The 15164-nt window shown below is 41.2% G+C and overlaps 1 protein-coding gene across 4 annotated transcripts in view; it reads left to right on the top strand.

Moving 5' to 3' along the window:
• The window catches only part of RNF217 (ring finger protein 217), a 91382-nt gene that overhangs the window by 33163 nt on the left and 43055 nt on the right, over nt 1–15164 (top strand). For 3 of the 4 annotated variants that reach the window (XR_009464395.1, XR_009464394.1, XM_059733471.1), the window contains exon 2: nt 7914–8147. The exons of the other annotated variant lie outside the window; for it this stretch is intronic. Coding sequence is in view for 1 of the 3 variants with exons in the window: in XM_059733471.1 (XP_059589454.1) it covers nt 7914–8147 (234 nt within the window). In the remaining 2 variants the exon portion in view is untranslated. The remainder of the gene's footprint in view (nt 1–7913; nt 8148–15164) is intronic. 4 annotated transcript variants of the gene reach the window in all.

Consider the following 15164-nt stretch of genomic DNA (forward strand, 5'->3'; position numbering starts at 1 on the left):
GCAAGGGGTGGGGAGAGAGGCAGGGACTGCCCCCCCCCAAGTTAAACCCACTTTCTCCCAAGTACAGAGCTGTGCTGCTGCTAAACTTAGTGCTGGCTGCAACTATGGACTACAAATCCCAGAGGGACATGGAAGCAGGAAGAAGAAGTGATAAGCAACTCTGCAAAGTCCTACTGTTGTGATTCTGGACTTCAAATCCCAGAGACCTCTGGGGCAGCAGGAAGAGGAAGCGAACACACAGTCCATGCTGGCTAAATGCCAGAGAGCTCTGCTCTAGCACCCTGGGCTTTTGGCTTGAGCCACTGCAGGCATTTCCTGAATCAAAATGTGGCTGCATTTCCTGAATCAAAGGTGTGTCCAGTTGTTTCTCAGTTGAATCTCTGCAAACTAACCTGCAAAGACTGAACTGGTTCAACCTCAGGCCTTTTAACTATCTGTACTTAGCTTGGGGTGCAGGGGGAGTGGGTCAGGAGTGAGGGGCACTGGGTCAGGACTGGCCATTGATGTTCGCAAATGGGTCCTGATACAAAATAGGTTGAGAACCACTGAGCTAGCACATGGTTCCCTCTCAGCTGCCTGGGGTTCTAGTGGGAGAGAAAAGTAGTAAATGGTTATTCTATTTGGTGAAATTAGCAAATATCTCTAAACACAAGGCAGGCTACTTGAGCAGAAAGATGCCATTTTATATGCCCATATTTTAGGGTACAATGTTGCATAAAGTTCAGGAACAACCTGTCTCCCATACATACCCTGGCCTGACTATATATTCCATTCAATTTCAGCAGAGTGAAATTGAAAGGTGCAAAGGTGTAAATTGTTGCTGACCTTGGTGCTTCTGAGGCCGGAGGAATTTTGCATTCTGTGTATGTAACAAAGCCTTCCTTAAAAGAAAGCTGGAAGAAAATTTCATAATGTTAAAACTATGGTGCCCTCTGCTTCTGTGGTTTGTTACTGGTTCTATAGGATTCTTGAATAATAAGTGCTGCATTTTTTCCCTCAACATAAACAGCCTTTTTCAGGCAAAGTAGAAATAGTTTGACCCCTTGCTGTTCTGGCGTGTTCTAAATGTTAGTATTTTTATAAAATAGAAGGCACGTGACCCTACATTCAAGCTTTGAATTATAAGCTTGTGTTAGTACCTCCTGAGATGCCTGAAGAAAGAGACGCACAGTTGATGATTGAATGGTGCCTGACATTTAGCACTCTGCTGAAGTTCAGTTGCGATTAGATGAATCCAAGTCATCCCTCAAGCTGTGAAGATACACCATGCTGTTGTGTTTACTGAGAAGTAGTTTTTAATACACAGTGGCTTCTTAAAGGTAAGGGAAAGGTTTTAAATACAGTATTTTGGTGCTGTGGCAAACTGATCCTGAGAAAAAAGGACTTTGCATTTTTAAAAATAACCCAGGAAGAGAGAAGATAACTGCTGTTTTTAGAACCTAAAAGATTTTATTGTGCTCTCTCTAACCGTGTTGGATCTGTAACTTTGTATCCCTGAAGTTTACAAATGCAGGGTTATTTTAGCATTCCACTTACTTAATGCCTGATAAGTACTGGTTTCATAATTAGTAGAAGAGGCAAGATACATTGCTGGACCCTTCTCTGATTTATAGATATGCTGCTGATACTAGAGTGGATGTTCTGGCTGTGATGTGGTATTCCACTATGGCTTGACTTCTTGGCAGAATATTTTCCATATCTTGGTGGTTAAAAATGTGAGCAAGAGAATAGGCTTGTTTAGCCATGCTGTTTAAACTACTGAATTCCAAAGTTCATAATACATAGTTATTTATGTTAGGGCTCAAGTTTTCTCAACTCAGAAGTTTTGTGGTTTATTGAGATATGCGTTAGATGGCTCTTGGCTTTTAAAAGCAGTTCTTTTGTTTGACCAACAGAAATATGAGTTCTTATATTTAAAACTCTTTCTTTTTATAGATTGTCACTCTACCTTAGGTACAGTAATTGTGATAAAAAGCAGCAGTATCATTCAGCATTGGCTTCATCTGTAACTGAAGCTGAAGTGACTACTATGGAACACGGACTTTGAATTAATAAGGCAATTTATAGTTGATTGAATATCTTGGTTTCATTTATATGATGCGCTTCCCCAAAAAGGTTCAGGGCAGCTTAAAATACAAGGTGATAAAATAACATATAAAAGGAATAAAATATTAAAATAAGATAGAATAACAAAACATCCACTTCATGACTGTATGTGAAATAAATATAATCAATAATTAAAATGCAGAAACCTTTTCTGATGCTGAAAACAATAGGAAAATCTTATATTTGTGTGGGTGGCTCTAATTTTTGTGAGACTGACTAAACTCAGTGGTGTGATTTAAAGGACCGATGGAGCAATTCCAACCTCACAAAACTTATAAAGGATGTCAACCTGCCCCCTTCTCCCATATACCCCTCCCCCCAGCACAATCATCACCACAAAACCACATACTTAGGTTCAGTTTTTATTAATTTCTGGGCTGAATTTTCTAAATTTTGAGCAACTACAATAAACCTCATTATAACAACCCCCCTGCTTTCAACAATCTAAACATTGAAATTATTCCCTACCTCCCACCCCCATTAGGATGATGCAGTAAATTGACTAACTTTTAATATTGGATTTTTCTTTTGGTACCATGTGAGTTCATTATAATTAGTTTGTATTCTGTTTCCATTTTTAACTAAATTGAATATAAGCTTTTGAGGTAAAAAAAGTTATTGGAATCTGTAAGAGCATTCCTGGAGTGTGTGCATGGAAACCTGCTTAATTTCAGAGAGTAGGTGTTGCAACACATCAGTTACAAAAAAAAATAAAATTCATTCAATGCCACTGCAATAGACTAACACCTTTTTTTTTTATTAATAAAACAGGTGTTGACACAAGCATCTGAAAAACAGGAGAAAAATAAAGATCTTAATAATTCTTTCCTGCTCGTTTTTAGCTATTTTAGTATGGCTTTTTAAATTTATTTTATTTTTGTGCGCTTTCTCCCCTCTCTTCCTACTCCCCTCATAAGGTGAATGTACTCATCACAATCAGTGACCAAAGTAAATTAATACTCACATGGCAGGAATTGTTAAAAGGGGGAAAGAACTTTAAGGGTTTTTTTGTTTTTGGGATGGGGGGAGGGGGTTGTTGTCTTTTAGGCATTCAAGCCAACAACACAAATTCAAGCTGATTATCAGATTATATGTTGACTGCATGCTGTTCCCTTTGACTGGTGTTGGTTGGTGTTACGGTTTCTTAGTAGGCCCAAAATGATTTTCATTTTCAGATGCCTTAAGGTTGGCACTCAAAATGAGTAGCTTGTTGAAACTGTGGATGTCAGGGTTGATCTGAACTTACTATATTTACCCAAATCCAAAGTGACTCTGAACTTAAGGGGACCCTCCAATAATAAGATTCTAGACATGTATAAATTTGTGACAATTTTCCATTTTCTATGTCTAGAATCTAATTATTGGAGGGTGGTCTTAAATTAGTCTCTGCCACTGCTGCCTATTCCCCCTCCACTTACCTCCTCCCCCCCCACCCCCCAATGCCTGTGTGCTTTAGTGCCTGCACCCCCTGGCACCTCCCCCTCCCCCCACTAATGGTCCTTCTCTTTTCCCGTCCTCAGCCTCTGCCCAATCACCGCATGTGCTTCCACTGCCACTTACCCTCCGGCTCTGGCCCTGCTGCAGCCTGGGGCATGGAGCATGTGGTTACTTTGGCCCCAACCCGGCCAAGCAGCAGCGGTTTTAGTGGCTCCTGGCCCTGGCTGTTGCATGGCTGGACTGGTGCTGGAGCAACCATGTGCTCTATGCCCTGGGCTAGAGCCAGAGCCAGAACCAGAAGGTAAACAGTGCCAGGGGGGCAGGTGGGGCAAAGGCTGTGGGAGGCAGCAGTAAGCAGAGGTAGTGGTGGGGGGGGGGGAGGAGGGATGGTGCAGCTCTGATTCTGACCCTGACTCCAAGAGGCTTTTCCACCATGTTAAATGGGGGTGGGGAAAGCCTTCTCTTAGGCTCAAGCAAATACAGTAAGTTTTGCTGCTTTGTTTGCTAACGTAAAGCAGCAAACCTCTTGAGCTTTACCATATTCAGTTTTACCACAGGAAAAACTTTTTCCAGTTTAGAAATTGAAATGAGCTATACTGGTTATTGTGTAACACTTGTTTACTCCCAGGTGACCAGCTGTCATTTTGGGTAGTACTCACTCCCAGATAAACAGCCGCAGCCATTTCGTAACCAACCACGCTTCTTGCCTTAGCTGTTAAGCACAACCCCAAACCCTGGGGAGAGACCGCCATATAAGGGAACGAACAGAATACTAGAAGCCAATTGGCTTACAGGGATACATACAGGCGTGGTAGCCTTATAAATCATAAACCCGGAAGAGAACACGCTGGAGTCTGAGACTAAACGAGCAGGGTGGAATCTGGTCAATTCTGCTTCCAACCTCGCGAACGCCCACCGATATCCAAAACCTAGGGCGATCCCCTTGTATCCCGAATAAGCGATCTCTCCCAGGGGAGCGAACAACTGCAGTACCTGTAACCACAGCAATAACTGATTACCGCTTTAAGAAAACTGAGCCTCACTACCAACGTGAGTACAAAAATAAAACTTTTTGCATTATGCTTTAATTGCCAAGGGACTCTGCCTCTGTGTTATTACCTCCTTGTTCTCGCCCGGGGCGTTTAACTCGACATGTCCGCGACAGTTATAAGGCATCTTCCTTTGTCAGGAAAAACAGTCATACCTTTAATCAAAACAGTTACAGCAGTACAACCCAGCTGTAGACTGGCTCCAAGAGGATTTTGCTTGAGAATGCTTTGAAGCAGAGGAAAAGATCAGGCTACAGTGGTACCCATTCATGCCTAAATGTTGCTCCAGTCAGTCAGTAGTTCTCCAACTTACTTGCACCATTTTATAAGACGATGATGAATCTTTTCATGCACCCTCTTCTTTTCTCCAACTGCAGGGAGCAGCAGTGCTATCAAGTCCCTGTTGTCCTGCGTGCCATTTCATTTCAGAATGAGTACTTACACATTATTTTGTTGACTTTCCAGGAAGATCACTTTGGTGATGCCATATGCTTAGTTTTTACATATTGCAGGTCACAGCCTCTCATTTCAACAGGGACCCCAACTATAATACAGTAATAACTCCATTATTTCATTACCTCCATTAGGTATTGAGACCTAATTCTGCAGATGAGTAGAAACTAATGCTTGTGGAGGGGCTTTGAGATCCTTGGAGAGAAGGCATTGTGGAAGAGAGAACTCCTGTCCCCTATATGCCAATATAATGACCGAAACTAGATGATCATACATTTGGTACAGGGATCAACAAAATCTGATTTGTTTGGTGGAGTGTATGTCACTAGCCATTCTGATTTTCCTTGTGTGTGACACACCAAGGTATACTTAAAAGGACTTTCAGACAGAGCATCTGGGATGACTCCTGGCAGCTTGGAACATGCATCTTACACCTGGGCTGTAAAGTAGTAGTGGAGCTGTTTCAAGTACTTAGAAACAACAAAATACTTGGGAGGTCTAATAGTCTTTGCTATAGTTAGAGAAGTTGAAATCTTTGGCATCTGTGAATACATTAAAAAAAAAGTAGTTTCCCTGTGATATTGAAGCGGATACATGTGATATACCTGTGGGTTTTTTTTAAAACTTGCATGAAAGCCCTCTACATTCATGAAACTTTGAACATCATTCTTTCTGTGATTCCAAGCAGTTCCTTTCATAAAGGGGGTTTTATGTCCATATCAAATGCTATGGAGTTTAAGAGAATCAGCTCTGGGCATTGTTTGCCTTTTTCACTAAGCTAATCAAAACATCGCCATCAGTGCTTCTCTCCTCAATGAATAACCAGATGTGAGGTCAGAATAATGAAACTGCTTTGAAGTCAGAACCCTGATGTGACAAGCTAGTCACAACTAAGTGGTGGGTTGGCTGAATTTCAACTTTGTAATGGGGAAAATAAATTAACTAGTTTATGTTTGTATGAGGCTTTCAACACACTTGATACTAGGAGGGAAAATGTTCTTGTGAAGGCGTAAGATTTACAGTAGTCAGATCAGGGTTCTCTTCTTGTCCTCTCTGAGCTTATGCAGTGACATCAAGCAAATTATCTATGCATGGACTTTCAGACATAAATAACCAAGTAGATAATTAAGCATTTGATTTCAGTGCCTAGTGATAGATACCCATGTTTGAAAATTGTGGTTTGAGTTCCTTTGCCTTTTACAAGTATAAAATGGGGGATTGTACAATTTAATTCAGTGCATTTTTGTTGAGTGCAGCAGTGACTGCCAGTAGACAAAACCTTTACATCTGTTTTGCTGACTCCATTTTTTTAAAGCGTGTTGATTGAACAGTATTAAGTTAACTGCTTTATTCAAAGAACAGAGAGAAGTTGACAGAGACAGCAGAATCTTCAGAAGTAGGTGTAAGAGCACTGATCCAGAAAAAGCAGCCCAGAGCTTCTGAAACCAGTGTAAATCTATATTCAGTCTTAAAAGATGGATTCCTTTTTCTCTGTGCAAATTTGCTTTTATACTTTCTGCATACCTTTGAAAATACATTCTTTGGCTTCTTACATTGCATAGCACAGTAATGCAGCAATGTGTTTTTCGAAGCAATGTGGAAGTTAAAACATTAGTATTTACATCCTCACTGGGTCACATACTGGTGTTGGTTTGTGTGGCTTTTTACGTTGAGACCTGGCAAACGTTCATGAGAAGTAAATTCTTCAAGTGCTTGTCTCTGTGCATTCCTGTCTGTATGTGCATGTGCTGTATGCACCCAAGACTAGACATTTTGCCAGCAGCATACATTCCATTGGCAAACATGCCCTAACCATCCTCACACACCAAACTGAAGGTATATATGTGGCAGTTTGGGACTGACTGTTACTTCATTTTTTTTTCTCTACTGCTCTTGGTTTAAGGTGGAATATTAGCATCTTCAGCTAGTTTCATTTGCTGTTTGTTTTAGTTGTAAATGGTATGAAAAAATAGTTTGTCTGGTTTCTTCGTTATAATTTTAGATCCTCTCTTTTGTTGAGTGATGCAACTTGTGATACAACTTTCATGTGAAGTGAATCTGAGGTGGCATGGAGCTCTTTAGTCGAACTTCCAATAAAAAGTTGTTCAGCTGGTGCCCATGCAACGTCATTAGCCTCCCTTAAAAATATCTCATTGATATGTGTGAACAGCAGTGTGGGTCTCACTTCTTTCAAAGATGGTGTGCTCAGATGTAAACCTTTCAATAAGACCTCTTACAATTCAGTGTATTTGCACCAACCTCTTAGTATACTGTTTGGAAGTCCTGGCGAATGTTTGTCCCTCTGTATTCTTTTGCTGGGGAGAAAATTATTTACTGGTAATGGAACTGGAGTTCTTAGAGGTGAAGAGTCCCCATGTATGTTCTACTATCTGCTCTCTTTGCCATCTGCTTTGGCTTCCTATGCTCTTATTTATGTAGCTATCTGCAAGAGAAAGGAGTACAGAGAAGGTTATTGTCTGCTGCTTTATAATATTGGTAGACTGACTAGATACTGAATTTCCAGTCTTGGGGCAATGAGGTGCATGTGTGCCCACAGTTGAATTCAAACAGGAACAAAACTCAAACTCCATTTGCTATATTTATGAGTAATGTTTCTGTTGGGAAGTGAAGGGACAACATTACTTTATGGAAAATATTTTAAAATGGTATTTGATTGCAGTAAAATAAAATAATTTTAGAAAGTCATGGTGATTGTGGATTATTAGGGTGTTTCAGGTTAAAGGAATTTTATTTGCAAATCTATAAATACGTGTTTTGAGTGTTTATTTTTATATAGTTGACACTAAGTGTTAGATCTACCAGGCAAGAGGTTATATATCTGTTCTTTACCCTTCTCTTTACATACAGGTGCAGTTGGGGCAAGCAGATATAAAATGTCCCATCACTGAGTGCAATGAACACTTGGATGAAACAACCATCCTCTACAATCTGCCACACAACGACATCATCAAGTATAAATATTTCCTGGAACTCAGCCGTATTGACTCCAGCACCAAACCATGCCCTCAATGCAAGCACTTTACAACCTTCAGGAGGAGAGGCCACATTCCAACTCCTACCAAATTGGAGAACAAATACAAAGTGAGCATGCTCGCCAGAGCTAAGCATTAAACGGCACAGCTATTAAACAGCAAAAGTAGGACAGCATGTGGTGGGCATTAAATAGGCTTTCTTCCATTACTGGAGCCTAATATAAGCTGTGATTTAGAATATGAACCCATAGAATCATATATCTGAATGACTAGTCTATTTAATGGTTGAAGCAGTTGAACATTCTTTCTGTGTTGTTGGTGCCAGGACTGTTCTGGCCCACTAAATTTTCACTGTGCCTTGAATAATGATAGTGTCCTTCACTCAGCTGTAAATATTAATTTAGGTAGAAGAGAGGTGGGTACAAGGAAGGTGGGATTACTGAAGTTCATTTTTCAAAATTACCTAGATGTTTTAACTGCAGTAACTAGCTAGCTAATGCAGGATTTGTGTGTCTGAATCCCCTGGTCAACATTAAAGTTTTAAAAGGGCATTGGAATCTTCTGTTAAATGTGAGGTGTGCCAGTAGTATAGTCTTGCAGTTCTGAGTATTTGTGCATGACTTAAGGAAGGATTTTTCTTGGGGTCTCTTCTGTTGTTCTAGGTCCACATACTTATAGGTGTGACAATCTCAATAACTTCCTGCATTATAAATCTTCAAAATTATTCTGATTTACAGATTAAGGGTTTTGACGCTATCTCCCATGACATTCTTATTAACAAGATAAGGAAATACAGACTAAACTAAAGTACTGTAAGTTGGATACATAACTGGTTAGTTTATCATGTTTGAAGAGTAATTGTCAATGGCTCAATGTCTAATTGGGAGGATATATCAAGTGGAGTTCCCCAGTGGTCTGTCCTGGATCCATTATTGTTCAGCATCTTCATTAATGCTTTGGATGATGGGACTGAGTGCAGACTTAGCAAATTTGAAGATGAAATTAAGTTGGTTGGAGTTGCTGACATTTCAGAGGGTAGAGCAGTGATCCAGGATGACGCGAGTAGGCTGGAGACATGGCCCATAATCAACCAGATGGAATTCAGCAAGGTCAAGTGCAAAGTTCTGCACTTGGGATGAAATAGTTGCATGTACAAATATGAGTAACTAGGATTCAGTACTGCAGAGAAAGACTTGGGTGTTCTAGAATTACATAAACTGAATATAAGCCAACAGTGTGTTCTTGTTACAAAAAAGGCCAATAGGATACTGGGTTATTTTAATAGGAGTGTCACTTGCAAATCAAGAGAAATGATTCTTATACTCTATTCAGCACTGGTGAGGCCTCACCTGGAGTACTGCATCCAGTTTAGAGCAATTATGATTCAGTCATGTAGCCTAATGGCAGCCACCCTTTTTGGGCTAGCATATCACAAAGTAAGGGCCCCCTCCCTAAGTGCCTCTCAGTCACCTTCCCTTTTCTGCTCTGCTCACTTCTCCCTGCCTGATCCAGTGCTCTGTTGTCCTCCCTGCCTTCTTGATGTTGTTCTTCCTGCTCCCTGCCAGATCTGCTGCATGCCAAACAAAGCGCCTGCATGTGTCACTTGTGGCATGTGCCATGGATTGGGCACCCCTGTTATAGTCCTTAGCTCAGGCACCCATTATTGTTGTTAGATTTGTGACAGCTTGGTAAAAATATGTTGAGGATACCTACAGACAAGTGTGGAGGCTACTCCGACATGCTGGAATTTGAGCATGTTGGAGCAGACTTATTTAATTGAGTCTGCTGAAGTGTGACAATTGCTGTACTTTAGCAGCCTCCTATATCTCGTGTATCAGCATCTCGTGCTTAAAGTTGTGGCGGGGATGCTTGATTTAAAGCTCATTGAATGAGCTTGAGTTTGAGCCCCCCCTGCTGTCATGTTTAAGCACAGGGATGCTGATGCATGAGATGCAGTGGCACTTTATTTAGAGCAGCTCTTGGATCCGCTGTAACTAAAGTGCTGTTCCTCGCCCCCTCCCTTCCCCCAGAGCACATGTAAACTTGCCCTGAGTCCTGAACTTTATGTAGAATTTCTAATCTGTACAGAAAACCCAAGGATCACAGGGGTACCCTTATAGCACTGAATCCTCTAGCAGCTCTTAGATGGGTAGAATCCTGGCATGATCATTTAATCCCAGTTTTTAGGACTGTGTTGTGCCACTCTAGCGTAAAAGTATATATAAACTATAGGCTTTTCCCTTCAGGCATCTAGTACAAAATATTCATATGTGAAATAAAGCTATCTTGTAGCACTAATTGGATATATTTTTAACTTTTTCTCCTTTTTGATAAGACTGCTCTAAAATCCAATTCTGTTATCAGGATCTGTCAGATTGTGTTTTCTCAGAGTGACTGCTGTGATGCCTTTCCACAAATACCCGTGGAACTGAGTGGATTTGAGTTTTGATTGTTTTATAATCTGATACAAAGCAGTAAACTTTCTATGAAATATTTGATAATGGGAGCGTTACCCAGAAGAGCTGTTCAAGTCACCTGCTTTTGTTTCTCAGTCGCACTTGAAAGAACGAACTGTGTTGACCTGGAGGCATTTCTCAGAGTATGTCCGAGCAGCTGCTACGTTTACAGTAACATGGCCGTTATTCCTTGCAAGTTGTGTGATTTCTTGTTTTGTTCAGCATTAACAAGTGTGAAGTGTAGAAAGCCCCTAAGCAGTCCTGTGCAGAGATTACCTTTCCCTTCTGATGCTGCTGTACTAAACACCTCTTTTCCCTGTGACTTGTACATGTAAGATGCAGCCTGCCTTATGCATTCTTGCATTTTATCTCCTATTGTCATTGCCACAATTTTCTTTGCTCAGGCTTGCAAATGTAGCTTTGCCTCACCAATATCCATCCAGAATGCCGATGCAAGGAAAATTGTCCCAGTTTGTTGCTTTAATCACCTCACCCTTTTTTCATCCCTCTGCTGGTTTCTTAGGTTCTAGCACAGAGCTGTCTAACTTCTAAGTGGCCAGAGGACATACACCTTACAGGCCCTGCACTGCATGCATAAGTGGGCAGGCACCCTGGACCCACCATCAGCTCCCCTGGTCTAGCAAATCAAAAACTTTCTGTCCCTTTCGTTCCTCATGGAAAGATCAGCTCCCAGCTTTAGTCAGTCCTTGGTGTCAGCCTCCATCATCTGCTTGGTAGATTTCTCAAGCAAATATGCTTAGGAGTTAGCAGCCTGCGAGTATCCTCAAAGTTACCTCGTTATTCTTTTTCAAATCCCTTCATAACGCTCTCCTTTGGCATGATCCGTTTTGTTTGTTTTTGTTTTTTTTACGTTACCTTGCTGATTTGCTGAAACTACTGCTCATCATGCTGACAAAGGGCCTTGTTACCCAGTAATTCTGGATGGCTCCTGGAAATATGAACCCCTGAATTGTCCTGACATTGACATCTGAAACGGGCTTCAAGCACTCATTATGCGGCTTAAAGTTACGCCACTCCAGAGCAGGATTATCATCCGTGCTACTCAGCTCACATTACACTAAGATGCAGTCACTTTAGGCTACATCCTAGTGAAAATACCCCATTCGCCCCCACCTCCAGTGGTGGGGAACAGTGGGCTCTATCCAAGCCACCAATCCGGATCCCCGCTTACTGCCCATCGGCCATTCCCCACTCCCAGCTTACTTATGTCTACCCATGTTGTTAACTGCCTGCCCTGCTGCTACTGCTACTGCTCCCTGGGGCAGAAGAACATCAGCAGGGCAGTGGTGGCAGCTAGGCAGGGAGGTTAACCTTTCCCTTCCTGCTCCGCCAGGATGGACAGCATGGGCAACCACAATTTAAGTAATGCCTCGTGGGTGTTTAGGAGGTAGGAGGGGAGCCCCAAGAGGCAGGGGACGAAAACTGGGGGGAATCCCAGGGGGGCAGAGGAAAAGCCTGGAATTGGGGTGGGGGGGAGATTCTTACTTTTCAGTCCTCCTGGCCCCTTCTGGCCTGAAATGTGACTGCTTCAAACTCAAGCTAGCATTAACGCCCATCAACATTAGTGCAGCTCAGTGTGAGATGTAACAAGGCCCTAATATTAACTACTTGTTTCCTTCTGTACTGTTATCTATCTGGTACTTAGTGTAAAATCTTTGGGGACAAGGAGTGTCTTTTTCTTTTGTTTATGCTGTGCCTCACAGATGGGATCCTAGGCTCTGACTGGGGCTCCAAGTTACTATGCAAATCTAAATAATAGAAAATAATTGCATCTGGGGACATCTAAATTGCTGATAGGAAATGTGCTGCCTCTGAATGATTTGGTTCATACACATGATGTTTACAGAATGGCAGCAGAGGGACCAAGGTCTAGGAGTAGCTCAGCAGTGGTGCTGATACTGCTGTGTGCAGTATAGCACAACTCCTAGCTTTTAAAAGAAAAGAGTAAACTAGCCCTAATGACATATCCATATCCGTGTGTGTGTGTGTGTGTGTGTGTGTATACACACACATTCTGTTCTATTCTATTCTATTAATATATAAAGAGCTTACAAATAGTTCAACACAAGGCTTACACATCCATTTGTTACACCTCTTAATCTGAATACAGGTTTTCAGTTTAGTGTGTTGTGTTTTAATGGCTGAGGGCTTTTTTGCCAATGAAAACAATAGGGTGGGTAATTGTCTAAAAGTAAAGGATGGGCTCCACCCTGAAGCCCACTGTCTGAATTAGGGATAGCAAACTCATTCTGTGGTGCTGGACAGGTTTACTTTTTTTTATTAGTCTTTGGGTCAGAAACGAGAAGTTCATTAATAGGAAATAAACTTTGCAACCACAGAAGGGAACCTCCTCGGTGAAATTTAAAGAGTGACATGTTGGTCCCATGGATTGAAAATAAATTAATTTGGATTAAACTTCCTGTCCTGTATCCATTATTACCCATCCCATTAATGAACTTTTCATTTCTGACCCAAGGACTAATCAAAAAACCCACCCTTCCTCCCAGCATAAATTGCTCCATAAATTAATATGCTGCTTAACAGCATAAATGAATGAACAAGGAAAATGGAGGCAGATTTGTCCACCGTCTCCCTTGCTTCTTTAGACTTCATTGCTTGAAGGTAGGATCCTGAAGTTTCTAAACTTGAGTGTGAGGATGAGGGAAGTGTATGTGAAATGCTATATAGAGGATCAACAACATGATAAAAGGAAATGAAGTGAGGGAGATAGAGGAAATGTGAAGGTTGAAAATACTTTTTCATTCAAGTAATATAGTGCCAACTGCCTGCTTCTGTTTATGCGTTCTTTAAAAGAAGGATGAATAAAACGGCTTCAAAATCACTGACTGCCAAACCTGAGTAAAATTCTTCCTTTGAGAAAAATACTGGCCATTAGAAGATTAAATCCAGCTCCATGTGCAACAGGACAACATGACAACTCTTAAGTGTCTGTTCTTCTACCTCACATACTGAAATTGGGATTTAACACCATGTAAAAAATGGTAAACTGTTACTGGGGAAGACAGGATACAAGGGTATTACTTAGATTTCAGAAAGTAAGACATCGTTATTTTGAACCAGATGGTTACTGGAGAGCTTCTAATCTCAGTAATGGGTTGAAATCTTTTAAAATCAAAGCCATAATTAAATTTAGCCCTGATGAATGCCAAGGAGGGTATGGCATGGGGTTAATCACTGTGGATACAGCCTGCACATATGCTCTCCCTCTTAAGCATTTCTTACCGTGCTGTGGGAGATGGACCTGTTTGTTGTGTGATGATAAGAAACTATGCACCCTCCCTCAATGGATGGAGTGAGGCCACTAAATGTACTGCAGCTGATTTTATGGCACAAATTATGATAAAACAGAAATGGGAGTGCAAGGATAGAATAACAACTAGAGAGCTAAGGGAGCCCAATTGGAGAAAAGTTTCTGTGTTAAATAGACCTTGGTATGATCCCATGTATGCTACTTATGTTCTTACAATTGATGATTATCCAACATCTTATTACTGTGGGCCCAAGGTATGAGTAGTGATTAGGAGACCTCTGCCTCTGTTTCTGACCAGCAGAAAGGTAGCTATTTGTGTGCAGGGATGAGAGAGCTACTAGGTACTAATATGCATCTTTGAAATTAGGCCCCTTGGAATTTATGTAAAGAGCGTTTTCATAAGGCTCCAGCTGATGTTTCAGTAATGGACAGGACTTAGAGATGTTTGAGAAACTGGATGTTTAAAAAAATACTAAGAATAGGCTTCAACAGTGCCTGGAAAACATATTGGATGGCTTCTAACTGGGGGACTGAAGCTTTACCAGTCAACAGTAGATAAGCAACAGCAACACTTGTGAAAAGGCAGATTCCCTTCCTGTTCTCAGTTGCTAGAAAATAAGAGGATTTGGGGGTTTTTATCATGGTGCTATCCCTGGATCTTGCCTTGGGACCCCATCTTGCACATTGGACTCTGGCAATAGATGTCTCTAAGGCTAGAAACAAGTCACTGAATGGAGCAATTGTGCTGTGCCACAATGTGTGTTTCTGTTTCACTGAGCAAAGCACTCATGACCCCTTGTCCTACACCAGCAAGGGTAGAACAAGGGGCAGTGTGATCTCTCCTCTTTCCCTGCTGCCCAAGACCCATGGTGCAGGTCTGTGGCAGTGGGGAAAGCAGGGTTCTCTCTGCCCAACCAGCCCCTCCTACAAGTACTGTCAGTATGCCAAGTCTGCTTGGCGAAAATAGGTGGGAGATTGCTCTCAGTAGCTGCTTCTCAGCTTTGGAGCTCCCTCTCTCATGAGACTCCCTAGAGCCCAAACCTGGACATCTTTTAAAAGCACTGCAAGACTTTTGTATTTGAGCTGGAATTTACCAAACAAAGCTAGAATTAGATGTTTATGGGGTTTTCTGTTTTATTTTGGTATAATTGTTTTTTGTTCTTCTCAGTCTCCTGTTTTAAATTATTCTGTTTTCTTATGTAAGCTTCCCATAACCGTTTTTGGAAAGGGCTTCATATAAATCAAATAAATAAATATGTATAATTATGATATAATTATAATAGACCCCATTATAGTAATTATAAACTGAAAAGTCAGAAATAAGCAGCATCCTTCAAGCAGGTAAGAAAAAAATACTTAAAACTTATGGGAGAGAGAA

The sequence above is a fragment of the Alligator mississippiensis genome, chromosome 1 (genome assembly GCF_030867095.1).
Source record: "Alligator mississippiensis isolate rAllMis1 chromosome 1, rAllMis1, whole genome shotgun sequence".
NCBI lineage: Eukaryota > Metazoa > Chordata > Crocodylia > Alligatoridae > Alligator > Alligator mississippiensis.